The sequence below is a fragment of the Lemur catta genome, chromosome 25 (assembly GCF_020740605.2).
Source record: "Lemur catta isolate mLemCat1 chromosome 25, mLemCat1.pri, whole genome shotgun sequence".
Classification (NCBI taxonomy): Eukaryota; Metazoa; Chordata; class Mammalia; order Primates; family Lemuridae; genus Lemur; species Lemur catta.
The window spans coordinates 10,441,361-10,466,028 of record NC_059152.1 but is presented as its reverse complement, the minus strand read 5'-3'; the positions used below and the strand labels follow the sequence as shown (position 1 = coordinate 10,466,028).

General features: G+C 37.1%; 1 protein-coding gene across 5 annotated transcripts in view; it reads right to left on the bottom strand.

Moving 5' to 3' along the window:
• The window catches only part of RYR2 (ryanodine receptor 2), a 596,087-nt gene that overhangs the window by 299,083 nt on the left and 272,336 nt on the right, over positions 1-24,668 (bottom strand). For all 5 annotated transcript variants that reach the window (XM_045537281.1, XM_045537279.1, XM_045537276.1 and 2 more), the window contains exons 9-11: positions 22,235-22,334; positions 21,422-21,518; positions 803-877 (exon numbers count right to left, since the gene is read on the bottom strand). In XM_045537281.1, coding sequence (XP_045393237.1) covers positions 803-877; positions 21,422-21,518; positions 22,235-22,334 — 272 coding nt within the window. The remainder of the gene's footprint in view (positions 1-802; positions 878-21,421; positions 21,519-22,234; positions 22,335-24,668) is intronic.

The following is a 24,668-nucleotide window of genomic DNA, read 5'->3' as shown; positions in this document are numbered from 1 at the left end:
CCACTGCTACAACTGCAGGCTATAATCCTAAATCAATAATTTCTTTAAAGCCCAATACAATAAGGAACAAATACTTTGAAAATGTATTGCTTTTAGGCAAAGGACTAATCTTCCAATTATTAAAAACAATCTAACATTTTAATTCTATTTAAAATAGCCCAAACAACACCTTTACCATTAATATTGTATCTATTTAAAGGAACTAAAAGGTTCCAGACAGCTGTTTGAAGTCACCAGAAAAAAAAAAGAAAATATATATAATATAAATTCTTATTACTATAACGTTTACACAGTGACTTTTATTACAATCCACATTTTTACTCAGCTATCAAGCTATTTTTAAGTAAATATAGTGACTGCCAGTAATGTCTCTTGTCCTATTGTTCTAGTTTCCATTGTTTTAAATGTGCCTTTGGAAGGTTAAACCCAGTCTGTCAGCTCAAAGAACTTGTCCTGTCTCCAAACCTTACATCACTCTCTCCTCGTTGGTCTTTCTGCCAAGAGGTGCATGGTCTGGGATAGGATGATGTTACTAAAACAAATGAGGCTAAAGACAAGAGCAGAATCTACAAAATGATTGCTTATTTCTCAGGTTTACCAGCTGGTAAACTTAGACTAAGAGAAGATAAATAAAAGTAGGTGGAATGGAAAAGAAGAAAGAGAAACTCTCCACCACTTCCTCAGTGTTCCCTTTGCTTGTTTGTTTGCTAGCAATGACCACTGGACACAAACTCAGAGGTCAAGAGCAACGCGGTAGTTCGTACCCTTGGAGCAATAGGCTGGGTTCCAAAGTTCTACTTACGCAACTCTCAGCGTCTCTAGTCTCCACAGGGAACGTGCATGAATAGATATGGCACCGCCTTCAAAATGAACAGTTCTGTTTAAACAAACAGAAAAAAGCCCTTTTTGAGTTGAACATGTTTCATTCTTTGCGCTCTTATTTTTCAAGTTAATTAAAAGAGAAAAGCAAATGGCAAAGCACATGGATAAACAAAGTCAGACTTTTTGGTAGGAGACAATATAGCTGGAAATAAAAATAATCAAAATAACTATAACAGTGATCAATGTAAGTCTGTCCTGAATAAACATTGATTTAATTGATTTAAACATATTGTCTCTTGTCACTTTCTCCCTTTAATCTCATTCATTCAATTCTTTCTCTCCTGCTCCCTTCCCTCTCTGTTTCTCTCCCTCCCTCATCTCTCCCAGCAAATAGACTGAAGTCACTCATTTAACTTAGGTCCAGGAAAGTACTCAGTTATCAGTTTAAATATAGCTTAATGTATTATTATTTCAACACATGTATATAATTATTTGCAGTTCTAAATTCTGTTTCAGATACAGAAATCATTTAAAGCAATATAAGAATACCAAGTCTTAATATTTTAATGTAGAATTCTGCAAATTATATCAAAATATAAAGAAGAGTCACACAAAAAAGGAACGTATTTGGATGCATATCACACATACCTGAATTCTAAAACTCTCATAATTGGTTAATACGCTGTACAAAATGCTGAGTAATTTATGTACATTATCCAACTTGATCTCCATGCTGACCCTTTGCAATTGTTTTAGGGAAACCTAAGCTGATTCACCCCACTGCTTCTTTCTCAAGTATTCACGATTTCCCTCCCTCTCCATAGGATTCATCTCATCATTTAAATAAACCCAAGTCTATTCTGTCTCAAACGTAACAATACCCTGTGTGCCCACGTCTTCCTCTCCTCTTTGCTGACTCACTGTTGCTTCCTGTCAATTTCCGGTGTGCTCCCAACTTGCTTCCAGAGCCACTTCTCCACTGAAACAGATTTTGCTAAGGTCATCAAATGATCTTCATGTTACCAAACCCAATGGACATTTTTTTTTTTAAACAGTGTGGAAACTCTTACTGTCTTGACAGTTTTTCTAACACCATTCTCATCTGCTTTTCCTTCTACCTGTTTAGATATTCCTCCTCATTCTAACTATTTTTATTGTGAAGCTTTTCAAATATACACAAAAGTAGAGAGAATATTAAAATAAACCCCCATACACCCAGCACACAACTTTAACAATGATCCACGTAGGGATAACATTGCTTTACCTAATAACCTCCAGTTTCCTCTCCACATACAATGCTTAGAAATTATTTGATATTATAAAATATCTAGTCAGTGTTCAAATTTCCCAAATTGTCTCACAAACGTCTTTTTTTCCTTCCTATTGCTTTTCAAATCAAGATTCAAACAAGATGCATTAACTGGTTAGGTGTCTTAAGTTTCTTTTATTCTAGAACACCCCTACTTCCTCTCTTCTTTTTTTTTTTTTCCTTCTTGCTATTTATTTGATGAAAAATAGTCTGTGTCATTTGTCCTGGAGGAATTTCTACATTCCTGATACTACCAATTGCACCCCCATGGTATTTTTACCATGTACCTCTAAATTGGTAGCTACATCTAGCTATCTAGAAGCTGTTCAAATTTCATTTTTTGGCAAGGACATTTCAAAAATTGGTTTTGCACTTTTTATTATATCACAAGAGTTACATAGAGTCTAGTTGTCTATCATTTTTGTTAAAATTGATTAGTAAGTTCAGGATCACCCTGATCCATCCATTATGACCTAAGGGTTTAAGATACACCAATTACCAGTGTCCACAGCAGTGATTTTCAATCTTGGCCATGTAATCATGTGACTAGCTTTTAAAAATCTTTATGCTGTGATGTCACCAATGATCAATTAAACACATTTGTAGTTAGAATTTTTAAAAAGTCTCCAGCTACTTGTAAGGGGAAGCCAAGACTTAGAAACCATGGTCTAGGTCAGTTTCCCCATAGTAGCACTATGATGTCTTTGGCTGGGTAATTCCGTTGGGTGGGCTTTCCTGTGCACTGCAGTATGTTTATAGCATCCCTGGCGTCTACCTACTACATGCCAGCGGTAGCCTCCCACCAGCTGTGACAACCAAAACTGTCTCCAACATTGCCAAATGTCCATTTGGGGACAAAATCATTCCCAGCATAGACCCACTGTCCTGGATAAATGGTTCTCAATCTTTAGTGAGGTAGAACCCCTCAAGGGCTTGTTAAAATCCAGATTGCTTATTTCACTTAACATGATGTCCCCCAGGCTCATCCATGTTGCCAGGAATGACAGGATTGCATTTAATACAGCTAGATTGGAGGAATAAACTCTAGTGTTCAGGATGACTATGGTTAACAATAATTTACTACAATTTGCAACCATCTAGAAGAAAGAATTTTGAATGTTCTCAATACAAAAAAGGTTTGAGATGATGTATATGCTAATTATCCTGATTTTTATCACTACACATTTTATACATGTATCAAAATATCACATTGCATGCCATAAATATGTACAATTGTGTGTCAATTTAAAATATGAATTAAAAAGCCCAGATTGCTGGCCCCATCTCCGGAGTTTCTGATTAAGTCTGAGGTGAGGCCCAAGAATTTGCATTTCTAACAAGTTCCCAGGTAAGGCCAGGGCTGTCAGTCCACATCTTTGGAGCCACTGGGGTAGACTCAATATTTCATTAAGGCAGCAGTATTTAACCTTGGCTGTGAATTAGAATCACCTGGGAAGCTTTAACAACTCCAATGCACAGATAACACTCAGACTAATTAATTCAGAATCTTTTGGTATATGTTGAAAAGTAATAAATGACTCATTGTGTATGTGTGTGGATATATACACATTTATAGATAGATACACTCACACACAGACACAGATTTTTTTAAATATATCTGACCTTCAATAAAATTCTACTAGGCCACAAAAAAAAAAAAACCTTTATCAGATTTTTTTAAAGTAAAAATTTTTACTCATCATATTTTCCGATCATAAACAATAAAATTTAGAAACAAATACTAAAAAATGAAAAAAAGTAACAACTTGGAATATTAAGGAACTCTCCTAAATAATTCATAGATCAAAGAGGGATCAAAATTATACCCTATCTTGAATATAATGAGAAGAACACTTAATAACAAATATATGATTCACAGATAAATTCAAAACAGCCTGCAATCTCTTAATTATTAGAGTAAAAATCATGAAAATAAACTAAAGAGTTGCCTGAAGAGATAAAATGAAAAACAAAATAAACAAACAGAAAATAGAAGAGGTGACTCTATGATGTATTGTCAAGATAAATAAAATGCAGGAATGCAAATGATGTACATTTCCTAGAAAACAATAAATCACTAGGAATCTATCATATAGGGCTGGGCACCGTGGCTCACACCTGTGATCCTAGCATTTTGGGAGGCTGAGGCCAGAGGATCGCTTGAGGTCAGGAGTTTGAGAATAGCCTGAGCAACAAAGCGAGATCCCTGTCTCTATAAGAGATAAAAAGCAACAAAAAATTAGCCACGCATAGTGACATGCACCTGTGGTCACAGCTACTCGGGAGGCTGGGGCAGGAGGATTCCTTGAGCCCAGGAGTTTGAGGTTGCAATAAGCTATGATGATGCCAGTGTACTCTAGCTTGGGCAATGGAGCAAGACCCTGTCTCAAAAAAAAAAAAAAAAAAATCTATCATATATGTGTTATATGCAGCTATATATCTGCGTGAGCATGGACAAAGTTGTTGAATAAAGAATATCAAACTGCACTCTAGCCCAGGCAACAGAACGAGACTCTGTCTCAAAACAACAACAAAAAAAAGAACATCAAACTATTAAGATTAATGACATAACAAAAAGGTACAGAGCTCTAAGATACAAATAGCATGAACAATATGTTTATGTAAAGCTATACATATTTATAAATAATAAAGCATAAGAAGAATTATTAAAATATTTACTCTTTAATAACTTTTATTGTTTAACAATGATATTTTATTATTTATATAAGTAGAACTCTAATGGTATTTTTCATTAAAATTTAAAAACACACATATAAAGTCAAAAGGAAAGTTGGATCCTCCTTCCTACTTGAAATACTTTTTAGCTTTATTCTAAAGGGCCCTGTGCCTTGAATTACCTCTCTTCAATTTCTCAAAATGTTTTATTGGCAGGTATACAGAATCTGATGACTTCTTTCAATTACTTATTGCTGATTGGGGAATCTTTGCTATTTTATAGTTTCCCCATATAAATACATGGCACGTACAGAACATCAATGATTATCTAATCAAGTCTTCATGGGCTATTTCAGACTGCAAATTGGCAGCACAATACCAAGATCCGAAATAAATAAGAATCTCTGTCCATCCTAAGTGACTCTGACAGCAAACTCATTTAGAAATCAGTCCACCTGGAGGAAGACAATTGCTGGGTGAAGGGACTGTCTCTGTCCCCTGCAATGCATCTCAAGTGCCCAGTCAGAGCCCAGAAGCATAACTGCTTTACAGACCAAGTTCATTAAATGTTATTGCTACCCTTGACCTCATACAACTAAATGATCATCTTCAGGGCAAGTGCCCTCTCCAACACGAAGACTGAGACGGGAGGAAGATCTCTAAAAAAATTAAACAGAAAACTCAATCTAAAGAAAAAGTGGAAAAAAAAAGAAAAGAAAGAAAAAGAAATTAGAGCAACAGAAGCAACAGCACTTTTTTAGCTGCTGCTCAGCACAGGGGATTTTAGTGCCAATGGCTCCAGTGATGCCAACGTTCAGGGGAAGATCAACAGATACAGAAAACACAAAAGTCCTCATGCAGCACTCGTTCACTGAAGACTAGTTTGCAATGTACCAGCTACTAAGAGAAAGATAATGTGTTAAAAGAACTAGGCATTGGTATTTCTAACAGAATTTTTTTGTAATGAAACTTCCACCTCGTAAATCAGAAAAAGTCAAAGCCACTATAATTTCACTGAATAGGAATTTTTAAAATGTGCACATGTAATAACCAACAGTCTGAGCTTGTTCAACAGGACTTTGAGAAAGTCTGGCCTCAGGCTGTAAGTTATGCCTCCATAACACATTATCCCCCGATATGATACATTTCATTAAGGAACTCATATTTCAGGCCGATCACATAAAACTGCCTGCAGAGGTCCTTTAAGGTTATTCTAAGTACAAATTCTTCCTATTATACCATCAATTCCACTCATAACTATTATAATATTGCCCACCGAAAGAAAGGTAATTAGTTATTTTTGCATTCGGGGCTATAAAACACAATTTAAGTCTCATCTCAGTTGTCAAACCACTTGTTTCTCAGTAAGGAGCAGGCACTCTGACAGCCAGGAGACTGCATCTTGGAATCGGAGGCCCAGAAAAGACCGGCATTAGCATATTAATAAAAGCACAAATCCTTACGAGCTCTTCGCAGCCTGACAGGTTGGCATATATTTATAATAAAATTTTATAGGATACACAATTCTAATTAGTGGACTTTAGTACAGAATCATAAAACACATTATTAATAAAAGATTCAACGCCCTAAAGAGACGCTTCCGCCCTGCGTGGAAGCTGCTTTCTTTCCTTGCGAGGGCTGGCGTGACACCACAGTTATTAGCTCACTTTTTTTTGCAGGGCTCCAAGAAGTTGATGACTCACTTTCGCATCTGATTGTTATTAACTTTCTGAAGATGTCACTTCCTTGTATGAACTTGTGCAAGTTGCTGAACTTATCTCTGCCTCGTGTTCCTCATCTGGAAAATGGGCATGACCTCCACTGGGTCACTGTGAGGCAGGAATGAGTGATATAACCCACATAGAGTGCTGGGAAAAGTCCTTGTGCAACAAATGTTAGCTCTGAGGCTGCAGATGATGATGATGATGATGATGATGATGATGATATATTCAAATCCTTCCATATAGGGAGTTAAGGACTCCACAATGTTTGCCTGAATTGAATTGACTGTTACCAAATCAATAGTATTATATACTTGTTGATATCCAAAGGGATAAGTCCTAAAACATAAAATTGCTCACGACAATGTAAATAGGAAATGAAACCTACCTAATCTTTATCCTAAATCAGTCACCTCAGTGCCAGTCTCCTCCTACAGTTCAATGGTAGCAGTAGGATCTCAGCATTCCTCTTTCGAATTTGTAATAATAAAAACTTATTATAATACTTCACATTGCTTCTGTGTGTCAGGAATCCAGGATGCTTCTGGCTTGAGGTTTGGCCTGGGGTCTCTTGGGAGGCTGCGATCAAGATGTAGGCTAGGGCTGCAGGCACCTAAGATTCGAACTGGGGCTAGAGGACCTACTGTCACGATGGTTCCATCACACGGCCGCTGGCCGGAGGCTTCAGTTTCTCATGAGGTGGTTCCCTCCACAGGTCTGCATGAGTGTTTTCTCAACATGGCATGTCCTTACTCCTCCCAGCTCCCCTGCCTGGCCCACCCCATTATGTGTGACACGTTCTTCCCTGCAGCAGTTCTTCACCTTTACGGGGTCACATCGTCACTGAAATCTAATGACAGCGAGGGACCCTGCCTCCACTACAGCACACCTATGCATTTCCACATCAGCATTCCTTTCCAGCCACATCTACATACTCCCCTTGCTTCTAGTAGTTCTGTACATCCAAGAAAATGATTCTGAATACATATGCAGCCTTAAAATTCACATACAAATCAATATGCCTTTTTGGCAGCTGCTACCATACACTTTATTTATTGACAAGTGAAAACTGTATATACTTACGGTGTACAACATGACGTTTTGAAATATTTATATACACTGTGGGATGACTGAATTAAGCTAATTAACATATGTATCACCTCTCATTATTTTTCTGTGGTGAGAACATTTAAAACCTATTCCCTTAACAATTTTCAAGTATACAATATATTATCAACTACAGTCACACGTTGTACAATAGATCTCTTGAACTTATTCCTCCTATATAACTGAAATTTTTACCCTTTGACTCATATCTCCCCAACCCCTGGAAACCACCATTCTACTTTCTGCTTCTATGTGTTCAATTTTTTAAAATCTAAGTGAGATCCGGTGGTGTATTTATCTTTCTGTGCCTGGCTTATTTCACTTAACATAATGTCCTCCAAGTTCATCCATGCTATTGCAAATGACAGGATTTCCTTCTTTCTTTAGGCTGTATAGTATATTCCATTTTATATATATTGTGATACAGTTTGATAGTAAAAGAACACTACAAAGAATTCAATCTCTGAGAAGAATGTTCACTTTACATAGATTAAAAGGATACTTCCACGCCGGACGTGGTGGCTCACGCCTGTAATCCTAGCACTCTGGGAGGCCGAGGCAGGTGGATCGCTCGAGGTCAGGAGTCCGAGAACAGCCTGAGCAAGAGTAAGACCCCATCTCTACTAAAAATAGAAAGAAATTCTCTGGCCAACTAAAAATATATATAGAAAAAATTAGCCGGGCATGGTGGCTCATGCCTGTAGTCCCAGCTACTCGAGAGGCTGAGGCAGGAGGATTGCCTGAGCCCAGGAGTTTGAGGTTGCTGTGAGCTAGGTTGATGCCATGGCACTCTAGCCTGGGCAACAGAGTGAGACTCTGTCTCAAAAAACAAACAAACAAAAAAGGATACTTCCTTTCCTAACTACCTTATTCCTCTTAAAATCTACTTCTGAAATCATGTGCTTTGTCATTCTTCCTTTGCCTCTGGGCATAAGGGATCCTTGTGTCTCCAGTGCTGTTGGACTGATACCCCCTACCCCATCTTTCATTGCCACCATGAAAGGGTGGTCTAAAACAGGAGTGGGCACACTTTTTCTGTAAAGACCCAGACAGTAAATATTTTAAGTTTTGTGGGCCATATGGTTTCTGTCCCATTATTCAACTTTGTTGTTATAATACGAAAGCAAACATAGACAATATGTAAATATCGATAGATAGATACAGATAAATAACATAACGGTGTCACAATAAAACTTTATTTACAAAAACAGGTGGGCAGGCTGGATTTGACTCATTAGCCATAGTTTGCTGACCCCAGGTCTAGAAGTTCCTACTCACATTATTGATAATTTTCATCTCAGAGAGAGCTAGCTAGATAAAATCCTGGTTCTAGGGTCTTTCGTAAGTAATTGGGAGAAAAGTCCACTTTCTATACCTTGAGTCACATTTCTAAATCTGGAATTAGTATTTATGTTGTGACAGCTCTTTCCCCCCAAGTGAAATACAGATAAATTCAGAGGGCTTCAGAGCACTTGACTTATGCGAAAAAGTTCACAAAAAAGAACAATTGGGGCATTTTTCAAGGTACTTTTGTTTCTTCAACATAAGAAAGCCCTGAAGCTCAGTATATTATTTTAACACTTAATAGCTTACATCATCTATTATTACTACAGTATCACAGACACTTTGGCGGAGAGCGCCCAGTGAACGAACTTTCTTTCTTTTTACATTTACTGTATGACTTTAAAGCAATGGGGATATGAAATGAAGCTACTCAGAGTCCTATGTTCTGAAAATATACACATTCTGGTTTCATTTCTGTCAAGAGAGAGGCTAGACTGTATAACAAATACCTGAACAAGAAAAGAGGAAATAGCAATAATAATAATAATAAAAGGCAATTTAATCAGTCACATCAAATTTTGATAATGAACCCAGTACTCAAGCAATGGATAGAGAAGAGTAGTTTACCAGCCTCCAAAGATTCCCTTGCCGATTCATATCATCATTACACGTTTATGTAGAATGCAACAGGGACAAAGAAAAAGCCATACTAATGTATCTTGGTTATTGCAATGCAGGGCAGTAAAATAATACGAGACTTCTTCATTTATCCAAACTTAATTTTCAATAAATGCATGATGCACCAAAGAATTCAATTTTTCCTTTGAAAAATCAGTGGTTATTTGATTATCCTAAAAGAATAGATTATAAATGTCATAACAGGTATTCACAGGAGTTATAACTATTTTTTATTTCAAAAGGAATGTATTGCTTGAATACAAGCATGCTAGCAAAAATGATTTTTTTCTCCTTTTGTATACATAAGGTAATTAATTTAAAATATCACTGAACAGTAACATAATCCATCATATAAACATGTTAAACAAAAAAAATCATATGATTCTATCAGTAGATGCAGAAAAAGCATTTGACAAAATCCAATATGCATTCGTAATAAAATCCCTCAGCCAACTAGGAACAGAGGGTAACTTCTTCAACTTGATAAAGAACATTTAAAAAAAACCCTAAAGCTAACATCATACTTAAAGAGGAGAAACTCAATACTTTTAAGATCAGGAACAAGGCAAGGATGCCTCCTTTCACCACAACAATTCAAGACTGTACTGGAAGTTCTAGGTAACGCAGTAAGACAAGAAGAGGAAATTAAAGGTACAGAGACTGGAAAGGAAGAAACTGCTCATGAACAGGAAGACCCAATGTCATCAAGATGTCAGCTCTTTTCAACTTCATCTATAATTTCCAGGCAACCAAAATAAAATTCCCTGCAAGTCATTTTGTAGATATCAACAAACCGATTCTAACTAAAGTGTATGAAGAGCTGAAAGACCCAGAATTGCCAACACAATATTGAAGAAGAAGGACAATGCTGGAGGACAGACACTATCAGACTTCAAGACTTACTATAAAACCATAGTAATCAAGAAAGTGTGATGCTGATGAAAGAACAGACAAATGGAATAATGGAACATAATAAAAAGCCCTAAAAAGAAATCCACACACAGTCAACTGATCTCTGACAAAGGAGCAAAGCTAATTCAATGGAAAAAAGCCTTTCAAAGAATAGTGCTGGAATAATTGGACATTCATATACCAAAAAATAACCCCCAAAACATAAAAAAAAAAACCACACAGACACAGCTTCCAGACACAGACATTACACCCTTCACAAAAAATTAACTCAAAATTGATCACAGACATAATACAATGGAAACATAATCTTTTCAAAAAATAGTGTTAGAACAACTGGACACATGTAAAACAATGATTCTAGAAGATATCTTATACCTTCCACAAAAATTAACTCAAAATGGACCACAGGTCTAAATGTAACACACAAAACTATAAAACTACTAGAAAATGAAGAGAAAGTTTACATGACCTTGCATTTGGCAATTTTTCAGATACCAAGACCAAAAGCATAATTCATGAAATAAAAAATACTGAGATGGACCTCGTTACAATTAAAAACCTCTGCTTTGCAAAAGACACTATTAATAGAATGAAAAGACAAGCCACAGACTGAGAGAAAATATTTGCAAACACATAACTGATAAAGAACTGGTATACTAAATATGCAAAGAACTATTAAAACTCAACAATAAGGAAATAAACAAAAAATTTAAAAATGGGCACAAGATGTAGACAGATATCTCACCAAAGATACACAGATGAAAAACGAACATATGAAAAGATGCTCAATGTCATGTGTCATCAGGGAACTGTAAATTAAAACGAGATATCACTTCTCCTCTATTACAACGGCCAAAACCCAGAACGCCGAAACGCTCAACACTGGCAAGGACTCTCATTCACCGACGGTGGGAATACAAATAGTACAGCCACTCTGGAAAACAGTTTTGCAGTTTCTTACAAAGCTAAACATATTCTTACCAAACAGTCCAGCATTTGTGCTCCTTGGCATTTTCTCAAATGAGTTAACAACTTAGGTCCATACAAAAACCTGCACACAAATATCAATTGTGCAGCTTTATTCATAATTACCACAGCTTGGAAGCAACCAAGATTTCCCCCAATATGTGAACGGATAAACAAACTGTAGTACAGCCATACCGTGGAATATTTTTTAATGATGTGAAGAAATGAGTTATTAAGTCATGGAAAGACATAAAGGAAAAGTATATGCACATTGCTAAATGAGAGAAGCCAGTTTGAAAAGACAGTTACCGTATACTGTACGGTTACAACTATATGACATCACGAGAAAGGCAAAACTATGGAGACAGTAAAAAGATCTGTTGTTGTCAGGGGTTCAGGAGGAGGGAAGAATGACTAGGTGACAGACAGGGAGTTTTTAGGCCAGTGAAACTAATCTGTTTGATACTGCAATCATGAACTCATGTTATTAGTCAAAACTCATAGAATGTACAACACTAAGAGTAACCCTACTGTAAACTACAGACTTCAGTTAAGAATAATGTGTTGGCCGGGCGTGGTGGCTCACGCCTTAGCACTCTGGGAGGCCGAGGCGGGAGGATCACTCAAGGTCAGGAGTTCAGGACCAGCCTGAGCAAGAGCCAGACCCCATCTCTACTAAAAATAGAAAGAAATTATCTGGCCAACTAAAAATATATATAGAAAAAATTAGCCAGGCACGGTGGCGCATGCCTGTAGTCCCACCTACTTGGCAGGCTGAGGGAGGAGGATCGCTTGAGCCCAGGAGTTTGAGGTTGCTGTGAGCTAGGCTGACGCCATGGCACTCTAGCCCGAGCAACAGAGCAAGACTGTGTCCAAAAAAAAAAAAAAAAAAGGAATAATGTGTCGATACTGGCTTATCAACTATAACAAGTGTACCACATTAATATGTCAATAACAGGGAAACTGGTGAGGGAGTATACGCAAACTCTCTATACTTTCTGCTCAATTTTCATATAAATATAAAACCATAAAATAAAGTCTATTAATTTTAAAAAATCATTAAATAATCCCATGCTCAACAAATATTAATATAGTAAGAGAAAATATATTAGGAATGTATTAGGAGGAAAACAAAAGGGACGGTTGTAAACTGCAGACTTTTTAATGCCTTTCTTTCTCCAGAATGACACAAAAAAATACCAGGCTATCACACAAAACCTCTGGGGCTTCTCTTTCAGAGAGAAGAATGGAGGAACAGAAATTTGTATGTGTAAATTTTGCAAAAGTAAGTACCATGAAGTAATGAGTGCAATGCGCACTGTCTAGGGGATGGACATGTTTGAAGCTCTGACTTGGGGGGCCGGGGAGGCAATGGCAATATACGTAACCTAAACTTGGTACCCCCACAATATGCTGAAATAAGAATAAAAATAATAATTAATTAATTAAAAAAATAAGATGAAGAACTACTATCTATTCTTCCACCTAAAAAAGGCAAAAGTATTATTGTACTTAGCTGAAAAAAATACTTATTGCTTATCATTCATAAATATTCTAGACACTTAAGTATAGATTGTAGGAACAAGAAAGATGAAACATCAAGGTTCCTGAACTCATGAAGGTGCAGATTAATGTGGTCAGAAAGACACAAAGAACAAAAACCAGCCTATGTAGTAGTGTGGAAAAACTACCATATAAAAATAGGAGGGAGGAGGGAGGGAAGGGATAAGGGAGGGAAGGACTAAGAGAAGAAGGAAGGAAGCAAAGGGAAGAGTATAGTTATCAAGAAAAGCTCTGGAAAGATTCCATGAGGGAGATGAAACTGGGTTCACCCTTGAAGCTGGGTAGAAATTCAACAGCAAAGAAAAGAGCATGGATATGTCAGAGAAGATGGCACTGAGAGTGGAAAGATGTTCTAGAATGTTGCAGTAGCATCCTGCTGTGTTCAAAGGGCAAGAATAGGCCGGGGTGGTAGATGCATGGGATGAGGAGAAAGTTAACTAAGTTTTCTCACCTACTCACCTGAATGGGGATCACAGATCCACAAGGATAGGAGATAAGGACAAGGACCTGGAATATTAATCTGAAAGCAACAGAGTCCTCAAATAACAGTTAATTGGAGAGTTCACACTTAAAATTGGCATCTGCAAGAGGAGTCTAACTAATAGGACTCTTAGCAAGAGTCTAACAGGAAAAAAAAATTCAGTGATAAAATCAATAGGACTTAAAGACCAAGTCTTTCTTTAATTTCAAAAAATGAAGAATGAAAGGAGGTCAAGGCTAGGTTTGACAACAGTAGACTGGTATACATAACCAACTTACAGACCATAAGAAGGAAAACATCGCTGACAGAATTAAATTAAGGCCGATACATTTGAACTGCAGTCCCAAAGGAAATTCATGCAGGGATATGCAGTAAAAACTTGCACATTTAAGACAGGAGTTCAGGAGAATGAGTATGTGACAGGAACATCACACTTGGCAGCAACTGACAAATGTCACAGTTGAAGCTATAAGAGAAAATGATGAAGACATTTTGTCTGAAGGGCACGCCATTTTGAGTAAATTTGAGGACAGCACTGCATTTGACACAGCTGAGCAGGCCACTGAAAATCTTGCAATTTGACTCCAGGACATGGCTCTTCCCAGGTGTTCCTCCTGCATAACCAGCTATTTTTTTGTTATATTTGAATAGTTTTAATACTTATCTAACTTCTAACAAGAAGTATTGACAATGAGCTTTATTTAAAATACTTCCAATATATTTAACATATAAGAAATTTTTATCGTAAGTTTTTAGCTTTGTAACTGAGTTCATTTTTAAAATAGTATTTATTTATTAAAACAGTTCATTTATTAAAGATCACGATGTGTATATTTTCTACAACTTCCTGTAAATATGTGATTAAATTCAGTTTTAAAAATTTATATTTATGAATAAGAATCGAGGTGATTGAAACCCAAAATATACTAGATACCTGAGAAATACTGATGCACTCAAAACTGATAGGTCAAAATAGTTCATGATAGAATATATCCCTCACCTCAACGTCATTCTAAGTATATATATAAAAAAGTACTAAAAATCCTTTCTTTTTACTTGTGTATCTTCAATAATACAACACTTTGGCAATTCTCGTCTAAAATTCACTAACCAGACCTAAATCAACTTTATTTATTTATTTTTTTTCAAAGGAAATTATTTGTGTTTATCATTTAAAAAGAACTTCTGATTCAAGTATCACATAACCAGCTATTGCTTTTCAGGAATCTTGCTAGATGCTTCTCATCTCTCCAACCTGGGATCAGTCCTTCTCTTCCCTGTAGATGCTCATTCCTAAGGTGAAGTCACACAGAAGTTAACAGTCCATTACGGTAGCTTGGAAGTCTGGGCATGGCATAGCTGTGTTCTCTGTTGGGGTCTCAGTCTGAAATTAAGGTGTTTTGTTGTTGCTGAATTGTTTGAGTTCCTTGTAAATTCTGGGTATCAGTCCCCTGTTGAATGTAGAGTTTGCAAAGACTTTCTCCTCATTCCACAGGCTGTCTGTGCAATCTGTTGATTATTTCTTTTGCTGTACAGAAACCTTTTAGTTTAATTAAGTCCCATTTGTCTATTTTTGGTTTTGTTGCTTGTGCTTTTGAGGTCTTAGTCATGAATTGTCATTATTTTTTATACCCAACACACATCAAAAAGGTCTGGGCTATACAAATTCCTCAATAAGCAATAAGGGAATTGAGCTGAAGTGACTGAAAAGCAGACCCAGAATTAGAAGATTATTTCAGAGTTAAATCATAAGTGTTTCAGTTCACACGTGCTCACAGAATTTCTGCTGCTAGTACCTTTGGGAGTGTTTGGCTCAGCAGCTGAGCTACAGGCAGGTGCTAAAGCAAGCTGTCAGGAGTCTCTTCGCAGTAACAGAAACCAAGTACATGCCTAACCAGCATCTCAAGAAGTATTTATTGATTCAAGGGCTGAGTTTGTGACAATAGTTCCATTCAAGTTGCTCCACAAGGGAAAACTGGTATGTTTTCAGATGACACCACTGCATCAAATGGAAATGAATCAGCACGGACTTAAAACAATAATGCCCTTACACTTTGAGTCATCACTGAAAGAATCGTGTAAATTGGACCAGAGCAGAAAAGCAACAAAATAATGTGCCGTTATTTTTTACTTTTCAGCCCATTCAGTTTACAATATAACCACAACAGCACCTGGAAATTAAAGAGGATGTTTTTCCTTTCTTTTTCTTCTGAAAGAAACTGCTTACATCTAGATTAAGCTTAACAGATGAGATATGAACAAGTCATGGTCTTAAATTTTAACTGAGAAAATAACTGGGAGATTTCTTTTCGTTTACTGTTGATTCTAATCTATTGTCTCTTTTACAATTCACACACCGTAAGTGCAGAAAATGCCTCAATTTTTTTTTTTTTCATTTTGACTGAAATCCAACAGCTCAAACTCTTATGAATATTTTTAATCCTTTGCTTTAAAAGTTTATGATTTTGAAGTCCTATGCTGCCCATTCCTTGACAGTGGCTCTCCACCAGGTGAGGCTGCTAGAAGATGACAGACTGAAGTGAAGCCACTTCGCTCTCTGCAGGCGGCAGGGAGTTTTAAGTCTGGGGGAAAGAGTGAATCTCTCCCACGGGAGAAGAGGCAAAGAGCAGGAAATAGCTCTTCTTTATGCACCAACTCTTTCATCAAAACTGTTTAGCAAACTCATCCTACTCCCAGACCCGGGCTGAAAAGATATATGTAGGACATGGAGGAGGAAAGAAGGAATAAAAGCCCATATGTTATAACTTCATCCTTCACAATTTTGGAGCACAACAGAGCAGCTTTAAAAGCTTCCTCCTAGGTAGCGACTGAAGACACACAGATATTCTCACAAGCATATTAGTCACCCAACTGCACACACAGACATAAACCATGCATCTCTTTCCGAGCCAGACTGAGAGACATTTAATTCATTATATCAAGTCCGTCTCATGCCTTATCAATTATTTACAACTAAAGCTCATTAAATCATCATCCTATTAAAAGGGGCATAGAGGTAAAAATAATGTCCTGCATACGTACAGGATAGCTTTTGCCTGCTGAGTTACATTCTAGAAAGCAAATGTTTCACTTATTTCCAGATATAGTCAGAAACTATGACTTAAATGCCCCGTATTTGAAAGTGACAAGTCAGAGCAAATATGCACCACGAGTAATGTTGATAACATGGAAAAAGAACCACCTCTCTCCCTGCCCCAACCTCCCCACTCCTTCTCCTTCTCTCTCTCTCACACACAAAACATGAAACACACATAAACACTCTGCATTCCTCTCCCTGCTTTATTTTTCTCCATCATCACCTAATGCATTTTATCTCTGCATATGCATAAAATGGGTATGTGTATGCATTTATAAATAAACATATTTATATTTTATTGTCATATATCCCCACTGGAATGTAAACTTCTTGAGAAAAGAGACTTCATACCTTTTTTATGTACTACTATAGCCCCAGCACCCAGAATCTAATAGCTCCACAAATTGAAGGAATAAAACTACTTGTGATGCAGCAAACCTGTTTTGAACATACAAATAATACTTTTCAAACAATGTTTCCCTATATTGGTTTCCAAATCAGAAATCTCAAACAATATTCCCCTAATTTATCTATTTGAAAATGTATTAATGTAAAAGCATGGCATACTTAATTCATATAGTTAGTGCATAAATATAATAAGTGTGCATGCACATAAAGTAAATGCCTTTGTCAATATTTTATTATGCTCACATAAAATTACGGACGGAATAATGAATGAGATGCCATCCAGACACAAAAATCTAGAAGAAAAAATATTCTCCACATAAAATAGTTCAGGCTTGAAATACAATTTGGTAATCAAATTTCAAGCTTCCAGAATGAAAGTCTATTTTTAAAGCAATAATTAATACACTATGTTGCACTTGACAAATCCCTTGTCAACTACCAGAACCTGTTTCTCCTTAACTTATTCTATCTCACTATTTTAAAAGTCTAAGAACTAAAACATTATGACACTACAGTTAATACTAATACTCAAGGGATCTCTCCCTTGTACCTGAGTGCTCACAACTACCATAAGATTATATTTTTATTATTTTTGCTGTTGTTTAGATAAATTGTATACCAATCATTTTAGAGATGTGTATCTTCCTGGAAAAATCTCAAGCAACTTAAAACGATAGTGAAGCTATATTTCACAAATATGTCAGAATTCAATACGTGAAAGTCATACGGGCAGGAAGTATTGGAAAACATATATATTTAGTTTAACTTTGATAGGCCTAATTTTCTAACTCAGCTCTACTTAAATAGCTCTATAGGCTCTTCATTCTAAGAGTTTTATCAACATTCTTTTTGAGAATGAATAGTTAACCACATATACAAACATGGCTAACTGTGAAAACGAAGTTAAAGATAACTCTGTTGCTATCCAGAATTCCAGAACCCATCATTGAACTGCGTTTGCAATAGCTACAATTATAGTTATGTACATTCACTAACTGCAAATGGAACCAGGCATGGGCAGATGGACAAATCTATTTAGGAACACAGCATTTATGGCCAAAATATTCCAAAATTACCCCAAAATAAATGTCTCTTCTGGCCACCTTCTTAATCATTTCCACTACCTTCTTATAACAAAACAGATATGACTTTAGTTATTGAACTTCAATAGCAAGATATAATTAATGAGTATCACCAGATCATAATTATAGCAAAGAGCTATGAAATAAAAGAAAAATTTACATGTTTCTCTGGAACTTCTCTAGCTTTCAAATCACTGTCCACAAATCAAATCATCTTTTACTGATTTTTTAATGAATCAAATAAGTATATTTTAGGTCATCATTATTCATTTCTACCCAACACAGATTGATATCAAATAAAGAAATTTGCCTCTGGGCTGAGCTGTCCTTGTATACCCTGGTTCCCTAAGGCACCAGCAGCGACTTAGGGAGAGAACAGGGGGAGGTTAAAAGAATTTCTACACGATGATATTAACAAGATTTGAAATAATAAAGTGTTCTATGAACTTCAAAATGAAGAAATTATTTTTATCATTATATGCAAATAACTGCTCATTCCCACTATAATCAAGACAAATATAACTCTTCTTTCTTAAGCAACATCCCTCATCCTCTGTGCAACCTATTGGTGACTCATTTTCTCCCTCAAGTAATGATCTGACATCCATTTTAATTTAATTTCAGCCATGTGAACTGGCTGTAAAAAGGGACACTAGCAGATGTGTTCTCACTGCCATCACTACCTAGAAAGAGCCCTGATATGTTACCATTAACTCAAGAACAGCACGTGGAAAGGAGGGGCAGGCTTCAACATGCACGCAGCAAGAAAGTCGGTCTGGAACAATATTAATATATCTTTGAAATTTGCCTAGTTTTCTCTGCAATAATGATGAGCCATCTAAAAGATCTTCTTTGATCTAGTTTGGCCTCTCTCCTACAAAGTTTATGCTCTACCATGCCGTCATGTACATGCCCAGGGTCCCTCAAACTTTTCCATCATATCTGGCTAAATACCACCTCTTCAGTCTACATAATAAGGATAATAATAATGTCAACAACAATAAATTTATTTATCTCTTAATATGTGTCAGGTATTTTACATGCGTTTTCTTATTTAGTGTTTATAACAGCCCTATAAAGGAGGAAATAACATTTAAGCTGCATTTTACAGAAGGGAAAACCAATGTTTAGAGAAATTATGTCGCCAGCACAAATTACACAACTCGTAAGTGGCAGAGTACAGCCCCAAACCCAGGTCTGTCTAGTTCTAGAGTCCCTTAATCACAAAGCCCTACAATGTCTGCAGATAGAGCTAAGAGGGCTCTAGAATCTCTTGGCCTAAGTGTTCCATTTAACAACTCAGGGACTGAAGACCTCAAAGACTCTGGCATGGCCTCTTACAAGCCCTAACTCCATGTGAATATGTCACAGCATTTAACACGTCCACACCCCAGTCCTTTGGCTTCCACCACTAACTTCCCTGTTCCACACTGAACTAGCATCCTGGCTCTCCTGCTGACGCTTCCTCCTCTGCCCACATCCTGGATATCTGTGTTCTAGCAGAATCCATCCTCAGCTGTCTGGTTAGTCTATTCCAGGGCTTCACAGACTTTTAAAAGCAATGCCCAAATTGGTAAACACATCCCTTTAATCACAGCTCCTCTCTCCCCATCGGAGTGAATGTGATGGAAACCCACTCCTGCAAATATCCCCCATGCACTTGTCATTTACATCCAACCCAAGCTTTTTTCTAAGTTAAATACTCAGAAATCCCAATTTCCAACTTACTCCATAGACCCTCTGTACTCATCTGTACCCAAGTTTAACTCCGTCTTTCATCCCAAATATGCACCATCTCCTGCAACCGTGAGCACCATCTACCTCCCCGCCGAGTCAGAAGCATCAGACTGCCCTGGATTTGATACATTATCTCACAGCTCACATCCAGGTCATGCCTCAACTCTCAAATTCTACCTAAAATATCTCTGGTTCGGGTACTCCTGTCCATTCTGACGGCACTCTCTGGGTTGATGAATTACTACAATTGGTTTCCCTGACTCAGACCCTCCCCACCTCTAATCTAAACTCCTCTCACCTATCAGAGTCATTCTTTTGAAAGAGATCTGTGCATTCCACTCGCCACCCCCCATCCCTTCCTAACCACCTCAGGGGAAAAGCCAGCCCAAGGCAATGGCAGTGAGGACCCTTCCAAAGCTGAGCAAACCACTCTCTTCCCTCCGTCTTCCTCCTGGTCACCTTGGAATGACTGCTGTTCTCAGAATATACTGTCATCCCTCTGGCTCTTATGTTTATCCTTCTGTCTGAAATGAATTCCTTGAACCTACTGCCTTTTAAAATCCCCCTTATCTTTTCTATAAACCCTACTACCACATCGACATCTTCTTCCTAACCTACCCAAAGCAGCATTTTCAGCTTCGGGCATGTTTCCAGGACCTGCATGTCACCCTTCAAACCAGGTCTGCCTGGTAACGGAAAGACCCAGTACCCAGGTCTCAGGGGAGTCGTCTTCCCTAGGTTATATAGCCAGTTAAATGATCGTTAATTTTCTGAATGTTCCCTGTATCTTTTTATTAAATTACAATAATAAATATGTATTAAATAACATTAACCTAAATGTCCTTGTTAATATTATGAGAAATGCCCACCAAAAGACTTAAAGATACATAACAAACCATCCGGACAATGCTTTCGCTCACTGTACTCTCTGATTTATGTATTCATCTTCTATGTTCATTGACTAATTCATGAGGCAAAACAACAACAATCAAATCACTCTATATATTTTTAGGGTTTTATAATATTTGTGTATTTTTCCCAGTGGACTCAGACTATCTTAATCTTGTCCCAATGCCAAATTAAGTAACATGAGAGTTACATCACATAAAATACGAGGACAAGTGGTCAATGTTGTTATCTATGCTAACAAATGAGAGGTCATGGAAAAAGGTCCTGAAATTTTGCACAATTCGAGAACTCTGACATTGAAACTGAATTTGAGATTAAACATTCTAGAAAGAAAATTAATCAAAACAAATGAACATTCAATGAACTCTTAAGTCGTTTACTTATGTAATGTGTTCACTCCTCCCACTTCCTTTGTTTCGTTCAATGTTTCTTGATGTGTTTTCATCATACAAAAATTTTGAGCTCTTCTATTGATAGGTACTAAAAACAGAACATGAGAAACAACTTCTAGGGAGGCTCACCAATACGTTACTTCAGTGGACAGATGAACATCGGTGGCCCATTTTGTATTATGCCAACGGCCTGAACAGATACATCTTTAATTTTCAAAAAAAAATTAAATCAAGGGAAAAAAGTGCCAGTGTCAACAGGCTGGGCTCAGGTACCAACCTCCGTTGCTCTTCACCATGTTCTCCTGAAGGGACGGTGAGACATTCATCCATGTGTCCATGTAGCAACCTGAGGACATCCCCACCAATGAGATACCCTGTAAGGATTAAGAAATCATTCACGTTCAGACTGTAGTGGCCAGATGCTGGCAGCCAGGCGGATCACCTACTCCAATCTTCTACCTCCACAGACAGAGTAACAGAAGGCTAAGGAGGCTTATGCACCTCACCAAGGGCACAGAGATGGATGGTGCCTGCTGCCCCTCGGAGTCCCAGGCTCCTGGGTCCCACAGTTAGGGATATTCCCACTAAAATACACGACCTCAACCACATAAAATCCTCCACTGAACATACAAACATGTACAGGATGAGACTGGAACCTATATAAGTAAGAATAACCAGAACATACACAGATACTTGCCCTGAAAAGCCCTGCTGCATAGACATCATTGTGATCCAGCTAGAAGCCACGACCCCAGACGATGAGAAATATTGACATTAGCCTACCAGAGCAATACTCTCAGGCCAAAGAAAAAAAAATCAGAGAAAACAACCCCCTACAAAGCTAGCACGCAAAACATACACAAATAAGTGGAAACTGACAACAGCATAATACTAAGGAAAGATAAATCTTAAGACAAGCTTCACTTCTAAATAGCAATTGAAACCAGATTCAAATGTCACAGATCTGCACTGCAGCCTATTTTGACACGAAAAAAGCTCTAATTAACAATCAGCTCATTATCACAATTCCAAAGATGATTGTCAACTTGGCATCAAGGACGAGCCCTGGAAGGGAAGTGGAGTTCTTTACCTTGGGCTGCTTCACTCCCTGAGCTGATTGGGGCCACACTCCAGAGGGTCTGCTGGAAAGCAGCGTCCACGTGCAAGCTGCCGTTGCCGTAGGACAGGTGCTGTAGCAAGAGGCAAAAGGAGGCATCGCTTCAGGCTCTGGTAAGTCTTAACATGTCAATGTCCACAGAGGACATCTGTTTCAACCCTCGCATTCAAAACTCAGGAAAAAAAAAAAGTAAGAAAAAAATAAATAAAAGTTCCTAATTGACTTTAGGTATTTTTCAGCTTCATTCTAAGAGTTATTAACTTAAGTCAGTAATCACAAATGTACAAATGATTATACTAAATAAATTTATTTATAAAAAGAGACTTTTTTTTTTTTTTTTGAGACAGAGTCTTACTCTGTTGCCCAGGCTAGAGTGCCATGGCATCAGCCTAGCTCACGGCAACCTCAAACTCCTGGGCTCAAGCGATCCTCCTGCCTCAACCTCCCGAGTAGCTGGGACTACAGCCATGTGCCACCATGCCTGGCTAATTTTTTCTATATATATTTTTAGCTGTCCATATAATTTCTTTCTATTTTTAGTAGAGATGAGGTCTCACTCTTGATCAGGCTGGTCTCGAATTCCTGAGCTCAAACAATCCGCCTGCCTCGGCCTCCCAGAGTGCTAGGATTACAGGCTTCAGCCAACACGCCAGGCCAAAAGAGACTATTTTTGTTTTAAAGATTATAGAGGGATGAAATGGTACAGAAGGTAGGCACTTGTCATTAAAATTATAACTAAGTTTCCACACTCTCAGAGTTTTTTTTGACAATGAAGTAGGTGAAAACCTACTAGACCTATTTTATGCATCCTTTGGAAACTATTATCTACAATTTGATATATTAGCTGTTAGACAGTGATATTCCCAGATAGTAATCTAAAACCAGGATAAATTTCCTCCAAAATTCAGATATTAACTAATTTCAGATTTTCCTTCTTAAAAATAGAAATGTATTAAAATAATACCATGCCTAATATCTTTGAGGGCCATAAGATTCAATTACCAAATGTTAACTAAGAAAACCAAAATTATGAATACAGCCAAATACTTTGCTTATTTAACTAATCATTACTTGGCTGCCTCTAGAATTTCAAACATACACAGAACAAACCACCTGTTTTCTCAGAGTCTTCTCGGTAAACATCACCAATATCCCCGCAATGTTTCTGCAACACATTGCCAAGGCTGATGACAGCTTAAGATTTTAAAGACTTTAATAAGACCAGAAATCTGACCATTCCATTAATAGTTAAATGAAGACCAGTCACAGCCTAAAGTAGTCACCTTAGGTGTACTGTACAGGACTTTAAATCTCTTAAGGGTTTCTTTTACCTAAATATACTATTCTCAAGTCACCAGCAAGAATAGGTCTTTCATTCTCCTTCCCTTAAAAATAAAACCAAAGAAACTTTTGACATTGTACCATATGCACAGCTATCTTATCAGTAATTTTTCCAATCAATAAAATATATCAGTTTACCAGTTGACATATCAGATTCAGCAATAATTTGCTCTTACCACCCGTCAACCTCAGCTGGCTGATTTTGTACAATCTCTTCTTTAACTTTGTCATTCTTATACATAATCCCAGCTGAGATTTCTCTATTGAGTTAATTTCTTCTCCAATATGTTAAAATTCTTTAATTGTTTACAAATAAATCACATTCTATCTGCTTCAACAAACAAGCAAATTATATTTTCCTTCATAGCAATTATCATGCAATGTAATTCTGGGGTTTGTTTTTCTTTCTCCCTCTTGTAAGCTATCTGACACAGGTTTGCACTCCTAGCATCTAGCAGGAGACGATTATTGATTATTCAATCAATTAAGAATGCAGAGAAGCCAACCAAGCCTTTAAAATCATGGTAGTATAAATTTAAAACAAATATTTTAAGTTATTCCATAAATCATCCTATTTCAATGATATGATGAGGTCAATAAGCTTTATCAGACTGCAGTAAGAATCGATGACACAAAAACTTTTAAGAATCTCTGATTTCAACCCTTAGCTGATGAAATTGTTCACTCATTTATTTATCTTGTATTAAATTGTCAAGGACTGGGCCTTGGTGATCCAACGTTCTGAATAAATTATCATCCAGGGACAGGAAACACAAGTAAACATGTCATGTTACCCCTCAGGCTTTAGTGTTTTCTTCTGGAAAAAAAAAAAAATGATGGGCATAGAAATAGATGCTCTTTCCAAATGTAATATTATTCTATGATTCCATCACCTGAGCCACAGAGAGAGGGAAAATGGACTCAAATGAAATTAATCAAAAATGAATTTGATTGATATAATAAATCAGTCAACAATATTTATGATCACCCATTTAAGTTATCATTATTTTTACACAACTTGAAGCAATTCAGCAATTTATTATGCAATCAAAACCCCTGTGTATTT